The sequence below is a fragment of the Mya arenaria genome, chromosome 2 (genome assembly GCF_026914265.1).
Source record: "Mya arenaria isolate MELC-2E11 chromosome 2, ASM2691426v1".
In the NCBI taxonomy this organism is placed as follows: Eukaryota; Metazoa; Mollusca; class Bivalvia; order Myida; family Myidae; genus Mya; species Mya arenaria.
In genome coordinates this window covers 29,346,658-29,358,608 of record NC_069123.1, presented here as the reverse complement: position 1 = coordinate 29,358,608, position 11,951 = coordinate 29,346,658, and the positions used below count along the sequence as shown (strand labels likewise).

General features: G+C 35.0%; 1 protein-coding gene across 5 annotated transcripts; it reads left to right on the top strand.

Moving 5' to 3' along the window:
• The first annotated feature begins 2,645 nt into the window (after positions 1-2,645).
• LOC128210662 (tyrosine-protein phosphatase non-receptor type substrate 1-like) lies at positions 2,646-11,509 on the top strand. Of its 5 annotated transcripts, none has more exons than XM_052915015.1 (10): positions 2,646-2,877; positions 4,145-4,429; positions 4,839-5,147; positions 6,130-6,423; positions 8,046-8,342; positions 8,552-8,704; positions 8,874-8,913; positions 9,098-9,114; positions 9,431-9,540; positions 10,158-11,509. In XM_052915015.1, the coding sequence occupies exons 1-10, from the start codon at positions 2,817-2,819 to the stop codon at positions 10,317-10,319; spliced, it is 1,728 nt and encodes a 575-aa protein (XP_052770975.1). In that variant the 5' UTR covers positions 2,646-2,816; the 3' UTR covers positions 10,320-11,509. The 5 variants fall into 5 exon arrangements, with proteins under 5 accessions (XP_052770975.1, XP_052770982.1, XP_052771006.1 ...); XM_052915022.1 differs by having other exon boundaries at positions 9,431-9,567; positions 10,158-10,291; XM_052915029.1 differs by having other exon boundaries at positions 2,647-2,877; positions 4,183-4,429.
• Positions 11,510-11,951: the final 442 nt, after the last annotated feature.

Genomic DNA, 11,951 nt, shown 5'->3' with positions numbered 1-11,951 from the left:
AATACTAATTTACTTTAGCTCGATTGTGAAGACGTTGCTTGTTTAGCTTGTTGGAAGAATTCAGTGTTGATTGTATCTTATTCAAACTTATAAAGTAGAAAACTATCCATGAGAGCTCGGTTCCGTTTTAAACCAGCCAGATCCGCCTTTTCACTACTTGATAATGACTCTTGAAATTATCAAAATTGCTTTTTGTTGTCAAGTGAAAAAAATCAGTCTAAGGGAGGCAACCTGTATTCAGTGAGTGTAGTTTTTTCACTCCCTTTTCTCTGTTAAAGAGGTGAAAATTACAGTTTAAGATAGACAACCTGTACTGAAAAGATAGCGGTGGGTTTTCTTTCTTCCCTTTGTTAAAGAGTTTTGAATGATTTTTAGCTTTATTCGCCAAATGCCAGAAGAGCTTATGCCGTGGCATGGTATCCGTCCGTGGGTCCGTAAACAATTGCTTGCGAATGCTATCCGGTGTTTAATTTTGATTGCATCTCAATAAAACTCATACAGTAGTTAGATATCTATAAGAGCTAGATTTTTCTTTTAAACCAGCCAGATCCGCCAATGCATGAGTGAATTTGGGCCATTGAAATACTATATCCCTAGCAGAAGTATTCTCTAAGGGAGGCAAACTGTTCATAGAGATGTGTCGTATTGTAGTGAAAATCTCCTTTTGCCGTCTGTGATCCATTAGGATCATTGATTGCTTCCCTTTGAATGTGGGCTCCGCCTGTAATTAGTATGTACATTCTTACAAACAAACCAAAAAAGTCCATTCGGTGGAACATAGGACATCATGGGCATCTTGTTATACTTCTTCAAATATATGGACGCCTTATAAGATGTTTTGTCTTTACCATCTGTGTAATGATGTATTTGTAAATTCTTGTGTTTGTATATTGTTGTGTGTGTGTTTTTCTCAATCTTTTCACGTTTGTAACTATAAAATATTCATTATAGTTTTTTTTTAATAAAGTTTATCGAACCAACTGTTTTCGTTTATTCAGCGATAACTATTGAATCTTAATAGCATGACAACAAAATTAATCTATACCAGTTAAAATTGTTGTGACTTATGGTTGATAATTTATATTAATATATTTAAATATTTAACGGAAAGAAAGAAATACGCTCAAAATGAACCATTTCGGACTAGAAATTATTAAAAAATAATATGGAGTACTCCTCTGCCAACATTTTAAACCATTCAAATTTTGATTCTGAGGGAGGGGCGAATGTCAAAAGGTTGTACCCCTAGGATACGCCCCCTCTAAGGTCAAAGAAAGGACACCGCCTTGGTGAACAGATTTACGTAAAGGAAATTCTATTTGACATATTGTCATTGAGGTTAACAATGCATTTAGATAGCGATATGACGATTTCATCATACGTCAAGCTTTCCTAAACTGTAAAAACTTGAATTTACCTAAAAGTGGTATTCTGGAGTCCGGTCAGAAAGTACGTTATGCCTGATTCCAAGAGGGGTGGGGGTGACACACAGAGTCTATGATTGCTAGATAGTATTGTGTTACCAGGGTTTGTTATTATAATATTTGACCAAGTTACTTAGATTTTGCCCTGAATCGATCCATACTATTATATCCAAAATTAATATTTTTATTTATTGTTCTTCATGAATTAATACACACAATAATACTAAAGGAAATACAATAAATCAAAACAATACACACTATTAAGGTCGCAGATACACTCAATGTGTCATGTCTTGATATCTTAAGATTTTACATTATACTGTGTTGCACACAAAAACAACACAACCTTAATTTCAATATATGTATGTATGACAAGTAATTACAACATTACGTTTATCACTTTTGTTGACACGATGTTACGCGGTATTGAGGTCTTGTGTTGTGTGGAAAATTGAAGAACCTGGAGGAGACCCACTTGTCCGGATTGGTGAGCACAAACGAAACTCACACCCGCCCTGGCTGGGAATAGATCCCGGGACGCCATAGGGCGAAGCGAGTGCACTAAACACTGAGCTAACCGGACAACCGTTGCAGTTATATATTTTGTGCTCAGTTTTATGTAGAATAGGTAAGCAATTACAAGCTCGAACTAGAATGTGATACCACAATGATGAGTGTAAAGGACATTTCATCAATGTCAAAGCCTAATACTAAATACGAATGTGACACCCCGTATCATATTGTTCACGACTACCATACTGGTCATCCAAAAGGCCGCCATCAGTGTTACAACACGACGCCAAAATACATTTGATCACATGCAGTATGAACAAGGACCGTTATTTGTTATATTCAATGTTTTATTATAATTGACAGAAATTGACATTTTTTTAAACGATTAAAATTATATATTTGGTTACAAGGCATCAATTTCCATTAAAAAGGCTCTTAGATCTACATTATATATACAATATTTCGCCTATATCGACCACTACTGTCATAAGATTTGAATAAAAATTCTCAATAGAAGTATCGATGAACTTACAGCCAGACACTACCACTTAAAGTTCGCGTCAAGGAACATTTTTATGAGGAAGGTAACACACAATAACAATTGTGACAATAAGTGTTTTACACCATAAGATATTGTCTCTCGAGGGGAAGCGGATTCGTTTAATGACAATTCTTACCAGTCACTTGAACGACCATTGGTAAAAACCTATCCCCTTTTCATAGTTGACAAATATGAACTACTTGAATACCAAGCTTAAAAAGTGGTCTCGTTCTTTGTGATGGCGTATTAAATAGTATGTGTGTTAATGGAAATAACACAAAAATCGGAATTTGAATATCGTGATTTACAGTTGTTTTTTTTATAGTGAATAAAATAAAATGAATATATTAATGAAGGTGCCATGCCTAATAGCGTTTATATTCATTTGCTTCAAAGGAGGTAAGTAATAACGACAATATGAGAGTACTCTAGTGGTATATGTATCAGCCTCTCAGGCAAAAGGTTTCGATTTCAATCCCCACCATTATGAAAGTAATCTAGTGGTATGGGTGTCAATCTCTCACCCAAGAGGTTGTTGGTTCAATCCCCACCAGAATTACAATAGTCTAGTTGTATAGGTGTCCATCTCTCACACAAAAGGCTGTGGGTGTGATCACAAACAGAATGAGAGTAGTCTAGTGGTATATGTGTTAGCCTCTCACCCAAGAGGTTATGGGTCCAATCCCCACCAGAGTCAGAGTAGTATATAAGTATAGATGTCAGCTTTTCACCAAAGAGTTTGTTCGTTCAATCCCCATCAGGAGGAGAGAAGTCTAGTTGTATAGGTGTCTGCTTTTCACCCAAGAGTTTGTTGGTTCAATGCCCACCAAGATCGAAGTAGCCTAGTTGTATAGGTGTCTGCCTTTCAACCACGAGGTTGTTGGTATAAACCCCACCAGGATAAGAGTAGTCAAGTTATACAGGTGTCTGCCTTTCAACCACGAGGTTGTTGGTACAATCCCCACCAGGATGAGAGTAGTCAAGTTGTATAGATGTCTGCCTTTCAATCAAGATGTTGTGGGTCCAATCGCCACCAGGATGAGAGTAGTCACGTTATATAGGTGTCGGCCTTTTACCCAAGAGGTTGTGGGTCCAATCCCCACCAGGATGAGAGTAGTCAAGTTGTATAGGTGTCTGCCTTTCACCCAACAGGTTGTTGGTACAATCCCCACCAGGGTGTCTGCCTTTCACCCAAGAGGTTGTTGGTACGATCCCCACCAGGAGGAGAGAAGTCTAGTTGTATAGGTGTCTGCCTGTACTTGGTTGGATCTCAAACCAGGATAAGAGGTTTAATGGTATAGTTGCCTGTCGCTTACCCATTGGTTTTGGGTTGGATCCCCACCTTGGGTTCTTTCTCGTGGCCATTCAAAATTAACAAGAGTCCTGTTTCTTTCAAGAAAACGTACTCTTAAGTGATTCGATAAGCTTTCAGCTTTCTTCACAATCGAGTTTAATTTAGTATTAACTTTAAACTAATAACTAATAAGTGTGTCTAATCAAAACATACAATACGTTTAAGCAGTTTGTATTCAACGTAAATAAATAGTATATCACATCGTATATGCTAACAATGTATGAAAGTCTTTACGTGTAGCACTATATGCAATATTAAAGTATGTTTACAGTATTGATACAAATGCATATATGTTCTGATGTTCTGTTTCAGTTGTTTGCGAAATTTGTGGCAATCTTTATTATTCACAGCCTGCTTTTAAAGGGAGAAACGTTACAATATCCTTCAAGCCGTTCAAATTCTCGGCTACTCAAACGCCTACAATTTTCTACACTAACGCCGCTGTTATACGATGGATAGCTGTTCCATCAAACGTTTATATGTATAATGCAACGTTGGGCGTTTTTACCACAGTGTATCCAAATATTCCGAATTCTGGACACCTATATGCAGTATACGGTGACTGCAGCAGCCAAAGCATTCGTTTAGATTTACAAGGCATGTCAGTTAATTTACGCACTGTTGTTTTATGCAATTGAAGGTGTTGAAATAAGTTTTTTATGATGTAGGTTATTTTTTACCTTTGTACCTAAAAGTACTGTTCTATGTTGTAAAATGGTACGAGATATATATTAAACTTTGCAGAATTCTTATAACAAAATACTTGTTCGCATAAGTTCAATTCCCTTATATTATTACAAAATACAAGTAGAAAAAACATTAACTGTAATATGAAAAGGTAGAAATATACGAGAAGGCGTGTGCCAAAAAACAAAAGAAATCATTTTTCCCCAAACAAAATACACTTGTTTAATTGAATTAGGAATAGTTTGTATGATGTTGAACATTTATATTCGGGCATTGAATAACTGTTTGTTGTTGTTGATTTTGCTTAAATATCTTTCAGTGGGGTGTGGTGATATTTATCTTCGAACACCAAATCCTGTTCTGGGCAAAAAAGTTGAAATAGTGTATTATCCTTCACCGGCGGTGGTTGGGCTCACTGGTGAATACACTCGTGAGTGGTATAATGAATCATCAAGATCTTTAATGACCTTGACGGATGGTCTGTTGACTGAGGAAAAAGTACACAATGAAGAATTTGTTTTGACCATGTATAACTCCACTCGGTGGACGACGGGAAATTACAGTGTGAAATGTACGAAAAATAACACTTACAGTCTTCATACTGAACGTGTCTTTGTTCAGGTGACAGGTACGACTATTTTATAATTGGAGTTTAACGCAAACTTTCGTTAAACGAAATACCAGACGCAAGCGGTTTCGTGAATGTTTGATTTTGTTTTGTCATCTGCCTGCGTTTAACATATGATACGGATTTTTGATTGACTAATTGATTGACCAAAAATTATTTAATTGACTATTTGATTGATTATTTAATTAATTATTTGATTGATTGATTGATTGATTTATTGATTGATTGATTGATTAATGATGATGACGACGATTTCCCGAATTATACGCGAATAATATCATATGAAGACCGTAACCTGCAGTGTTTTCAATGCAGCGCTTGAAAAACCGTTAACAACGTCGGCTAAACTCTACGTTGCACCTAAGGCAATTTCTGACTCTTCCCTATTTTAGAAATACCTTGAAGACACACTTCATATGAGAAACAATTTGTCGAAAAACACGTCATGGTTGATCTATTTGGGGAATAATTAAAGATTTCACATTGCGTTTTACTTTTCACTCTACATGTAATATCATTTTGGACGTAACCGCATCAAATTATAATTTTAATCCGCAGTATGTGGGTATTTTTACATTTTTAAAGCTGCACTCTCACAGATTGTTCTATTATTTTTTGTCTTGAATGAGCCAAATTTTGCGTAAATGTCTTGAAACCAGTGATATAGGACTGTGGACAAAAGGTTAAATGGCAATGTTTCATATTTATTTCCGAAAACTGTGGTCGAAAGAGTTAAGAACGTTTTAAGTAAATGAAATTTTCGGATGATTTCCTGACAGTTCAGATCTGTTCTTTTGTGAGTTATCTTATATAACTGAATTGAAGACATTGATGCCAAAATCAGCTTATTCTGAGACAAAAAATTGTCATTAAGTTGTTTGTTGCTTTATATAGATCTATATACAATTATTTTTATCATCATCTAATATGTCGATATCATCGATAATGGTATTGAAGTATAAACTATCTTTATTTCATTCAGTAAAACCTGAGGTTCCAGTGCTTAACGTACCTATCTTGCGAGAGGGAAGTCCAGCAAATATCACGTGCATTTCAAGAGAAGGGAGACCCGCCACAAATTTAATTCTCTGGTTGGATGGAGTGAATTATTCAGGAGACCATATAAAGACTTACGACAACTCGACAAGAACATATACAACAATTTTAACTTTTAACAGCCCTGCCAGAAAAGATTGGAATAGAAAGTTTGTGTCTTGCGTATCATCTTCACCATTATTTGAGACAGCGACACAACAAAAGACAATAAATTGCAAATGTAAGTTCTGTTGTCATGTTATTGAAATGTATTATCATATTTTCACGCTAAGAGTAAACCCAGTAATATAATAATTCAACTTATAGATGATGTTTGGTTTTAGATGATATCATATTGATATAATTGAAATTTTTATACACTAGTATAAAGAAGATTCCCTTTATTTATGAAAATATTTTGTGAGGTATGTTCCTGTGGTGTGCCACGAAATACGCATACCATTAATGTACGGGGAAAATTAAAGGTCAACACACGCACGCACGCACGTACGCACGCACGCACGCACGCACGCACGCACGCACGCACGCACACACACACACACACACACACACAAGAAAATAAGAGTAAGCCCAAACTCAAATAAGTAAGAAAACAGAAAATGTGAAAATGCAGTATGATTCATTTTGCTCCTAATCCCAAGACCTATACGCATATTTTTCTGATGATCCATTATTCTTAATCATGTGTATCAACCGGAGGCACTGTTTTAATTAATATGTGCACGACCCTATGATGAGGACACTCAAATATTGAATCAGGACCAATGCTTAGAAAATCCCTGAGTCGTAAACAGGTCTTGCTAATGGCGGTTGGTTTGTCCGTTTTTGCCATACCATTTGAGTGATACTCGTATTTAAATTTTAAAAGCAATACAAACTTATGAATAACAAACTGAATTCGGAGCGATAAACCTTTAACACCTAACTAAATAATGCATTTATGAAAAATATTTATTACTGATAATAAGACTGTAATAGCTGAAAACGCATAAATATTAAATGACTGGTGGATCCTAGAAGATTTACATTTATAAACTATCATCGCATAAGATAGAAATATCGTGATTTCTATATATACAGCTTTCTTTCAAATTAAACACGGTATCCTTCATAAGAACCATTGTTTTAACGGTACCAAACGGTGCACATTCCGCAATGTATATTATTTATTAAATGTGTGTTTGTTCCATGCGACAATAACCCCACGGATTATGCAATAGATTATTTATAATACTGTTTTGTTTTCTTTTTCCTGTGGATTTTCCTTGAATTTTAAAGACCTCTATCTAACCATCAACGTGATGGAAACATATTTGTTTCTGATTTTAGCTCTTCTTTATAAAAACAGTTGGCATTACCCCCGATGGTGAGTGTAAATAAGCTTACCCTCCCCTCTTTGGCATTTGTTGCGGATCCGTGGTCTAGTGGTAACACACTTGGGGGGGTGTTAAATAGGTGTCCCGTGTGACAGTGCTATACACTAATGCACATTAAGGAACCCTGATAGCTCTAACCAGGGTTACATTCTGTCTGTGCACTATATTTGCTCAAAAATCTTAAACTGACTAACGATCATATCGGAGTACTTGCCGAATGGGCCATGCCCCGACTGCGAGTATAAATAAGCATGCCAACCCTTGGTGACATAAACGTGAATAGCTGATTATGGCGTTAAGCTTATCAAATATATCAAATTTAAATTTAAAATTTATACTCCTATTTTTAACGCATTGTACACGTCCGATAATTCTGACTAAAGATTTTGACTAAAGTTGAGTCTTTGTCGATTAAAACGTGGGCATCAGTTTGCCATGATTCTTTTTGACTTATTTTTAATCACAGATCCTCCATCGAAACTGACAATGGATGCACCAAGTATACCAAGCTATTTGCAGGACAGCTATACTCTGAAGTTCAGTTGCTTAACGGACACATACAATGACAATTGCTTGATATCCTGGACAAAAGATGGCCAACTACTAAACGCAAACGGAGAGGTGACAAACAAAATACACGACTCAGCTGTAATGGAGTTTGCGGTTATCAGTAAAGAAAACAATAGTCAAACTATTACCTGCAGCGTCAATTGCTCCAACTTTGATGTTCAACTATCCAAGTCGCATACTTTACAAATACCATGTACGTATCTTGACAGCGTTTCTAGAGTTCTTACATTGCCAGTCTTTTGTTTTTATAAGAGGCGTTGAAAAATGAAAAGATAGTCATAAACAATAAAATTTAAACCTATGATTTCGTGAATATCCTTTTTTCCCAAAATCATCCGGCTATTTATTGATTTCAATAAATAAAACTTGTCACTTAAAGTTCCGATTTTATTTCCATAACAGCTTCGACACAAAAAACATATGAAACTCCAAATGAAAGTAAAGATACGTCATTGACAAACAGTAACGATATACCAATGGTGTGGATAGTCATTGGTTTGAGCGTTATTATTGCGGCTGTCATTATATCAACGGTCATTGTATTGGCCAGAAAACGTAAGGTTACCTAGCATTTGTGTTGTGCATTTGTTTGTGTTTTGGTGTCACTTCTTAAAGAAATGGTAGTAAATTTTGTAAATATTTTGTTCGAGGGTTATCTATTGTATCTATGGAATTTTTACTCCACCTCGTCGCTTTCATTTGACATGTATTTCTTCTAATGTAGGATTTTTAAAGAAGAATCAACATGCAAATTCAAGTGAACCGTATGTATATTTATTATGTTTTATTGTAACTCTTCAGTTTCTGCGTTTTTACATTCATCTAGTTTTAGTTGTTTTGAACAACATTTTCAACTTTTAGAACGCGATTTCCGTTGACAATTGGTGTAGATGGTTGTTTTTACATTTATAATGAACTAATTATGACTTTTTGCAATGCCTTTTTCAGTCAGCCTGTCCAGCATTGTGAGTTATTAATCTCATGTAATCAAACTGTTTAAAAGTTAAAGTTGAATGCTACCTAGGTAATAGCCATCAGTTTGGTATTTTCATGGCACCGATATGGCGATAAAATAGCACTGATATGTCGACTAAATGGCACCGATATATAGATTAAATATTAAGTCAAAATTGAACTATGCGAAATAGATATGAGAAGTATAGACAAAAGGAAAATATCTATATATTCCGAAAACATATCTTTACTACTGCGCTTAAAAAATGCTTAACTTGTTTACCTTAAATACTATATAACAATATATGTAAACGGTTTTCACTGCAGCCAACGTGCAGGAAAATGAAACAGTAGGAATGAACGAAGAGGTTACGTACGCCCAAGTAAACAAAATCAGGACAAATAGGACAGAAACAGTGGAGCCAAAAACGAAGGAAGTATGTTTATTGAACCGGCTGTAAATGGCAAGTCATAGTTGAATGGTCTGAAACATATGCAAAAGCAATACAAAAATGTTTGATAAGTACTGAGTAGTATTTAAACAGATGAACACATGTATTTGAAATAAAACTGAAACATGTACTTTAGGTTTATAAATACTGTTCTGAACCATTGCCTTAGAGTTCAATCAAAGTTTCACAGTTGTGCTTGTACATCCAAAAGGCCATGGCCCATGTGGACAAATATCATATTCAGTGTTTACAAGTGAACGCAATACATCACAGTATTACCAATATTATTACTAAAATTAACTGCTAGTACATCAAAAGAAAAACATCAAGCAATAAAGCAATCTGCCAATCAAACTAATCTGCATCATTCTGTATTTCATGAACATACCAGATAATCTTAATATGTTCATCAGTTATTTTTCGATGCTGTTTATTTTTGCTTGTTTTTTGCATCTTACAAAATGTATTTACTTCGTGTGAGCACTCTCTCTCAAAATACTCATGTAGTATTTTAAATAATTTGATCCAAGCAAGATCAGGCAATCGTACTACGTTTGTTTTTATACATTGTCAACACTCAATGGCATTATTATATTTTCTAGGGTTCAGATACCAACCTGGTTTATGCAGATATTGACATCGAACATTTGGAGACAGCCAGCAAACCACCTTCGAGACAGAGGCCGCCAAGTCCGACAGAATATGCTGACGTTGATTTTATCAGAACAAAACGTGGATCAAAAAGTGACAATATTATAACCTAATGTCAGGGAAGATAATAATTCTACATACGTGCACCGCATAAGCTGAGTTCTAAAGTTATCAAATATAAAACATTTTCTAAAAAATAAAATTCTTAATTGATATAAGCCATAAATCAATCTGAGAAATGGTATTAACATATTATTTACATCCGATAAAACATAAAGACATGTCCAGGGAGTTCCAGCGATATCAATCCCACTGATAGCAATCTATTAAGAATTTTGAGATTTCCAAGCAAATAATATGTATATACTTGATTATACTAATTTACTTTAGCTCGATTGTAAAGACGTTGCTTGTTTAACTTGTAAAAAGTATTCAGTTTTGATTTATCTTAATCAAACTTATAAAGTAGTTAACTATTGCTTGAGAGGTCGGTTCCTTTCTTAAATCCAGCAAGATCCGCCTTTTCACAACTTGATTATGGCCTTTGAAATTATAAAAATTGCTATTGTTGTGAGGTAAAAAAAACAGTCTAAGGGAGGCAACCTGTATTCAGTGAGTGTAGTTTTTTCACTCCCTTGTCTTTGTTAAAGAGGTGAAAACTACAGTTTAAGATAGACAACCTGTATTGAAGAGAGTGCAGTGGGTTTTCTCTCTAACCTTTGTTAAAGAGTGCTGAATGATTTTTAGCTTTATTCGCCAAATGCCAGAAGAGCTTATGCCGTGGCGTGGTATCCGTCCGTGTGTCCGTAAACAATTGCTTGCGAATGCTATGCGGTGTTTAATTTTGATTGTATCTCAAAAAACTCATACATTAGTTAGATATCCATGAGATCTAGATTCCTCTCTTAAACCAGCTAGATCCGCCTATGCATGAGTGAATTATGGCCCTTGAAATGCTTTAGCCCTAGCAGAAGTATTCTCTAAGGGAGGAAAACTGTACATAAAGGAGTGTAGTATTGAAATGATGATCTAGTTTTGCCTATAATTAGTATGTACAATCTTTGGGTAAAAAAAAAAAACACACAAAAAAGCCCAGACGGTGGAGCATGGGACATCATGGTATCTTTTTATACTATTACTTCAAACATATTGGCGCCTTGTAAGATGTTTTGTCTTTACCATCTGTGTAATGATGTATTTGTACAGTCTTGTATTTGTTTATTCTTGTCTTGTTTTTTTCTCAATCTGTTTACTGTTGTAACTATAAAATATTCATTATAGGTTATTTTAATAAAGTTTATCTAACCAACAGTTTTCGTTTATTCAGCGACACCTATTGAATCTAAATAGCAGTGAATGACAGTGAAATTAATCTATATCGCTTGAAATTGTTGTGATTTATAGTTGATAATATATATTTATATATTCAACATTTAAATCGTCCAAATTTACTTTATATGTCGATTTTGGAGAAGATAAAACAATAAAGTACGCTCAATATTAACCATTTCGGACTAGAAATTATTGAAATTTTCTTATTGAGTACCCTTCTGCCAACATTTTAAACCATTCAAATTTCGGTTCTTAGGAAAGGGCGAATGTCAAAATGTCAAAAGGTTGCCCCTCTAACGTCAAAGAAAAGACACCACCTTTGCGACCTGGAAAATGCTATTTGACATGTAACCAATGAGTTAAACAATACATTTTAGATCGCGATATGATGATTTCATTATATGCCAAGCTTT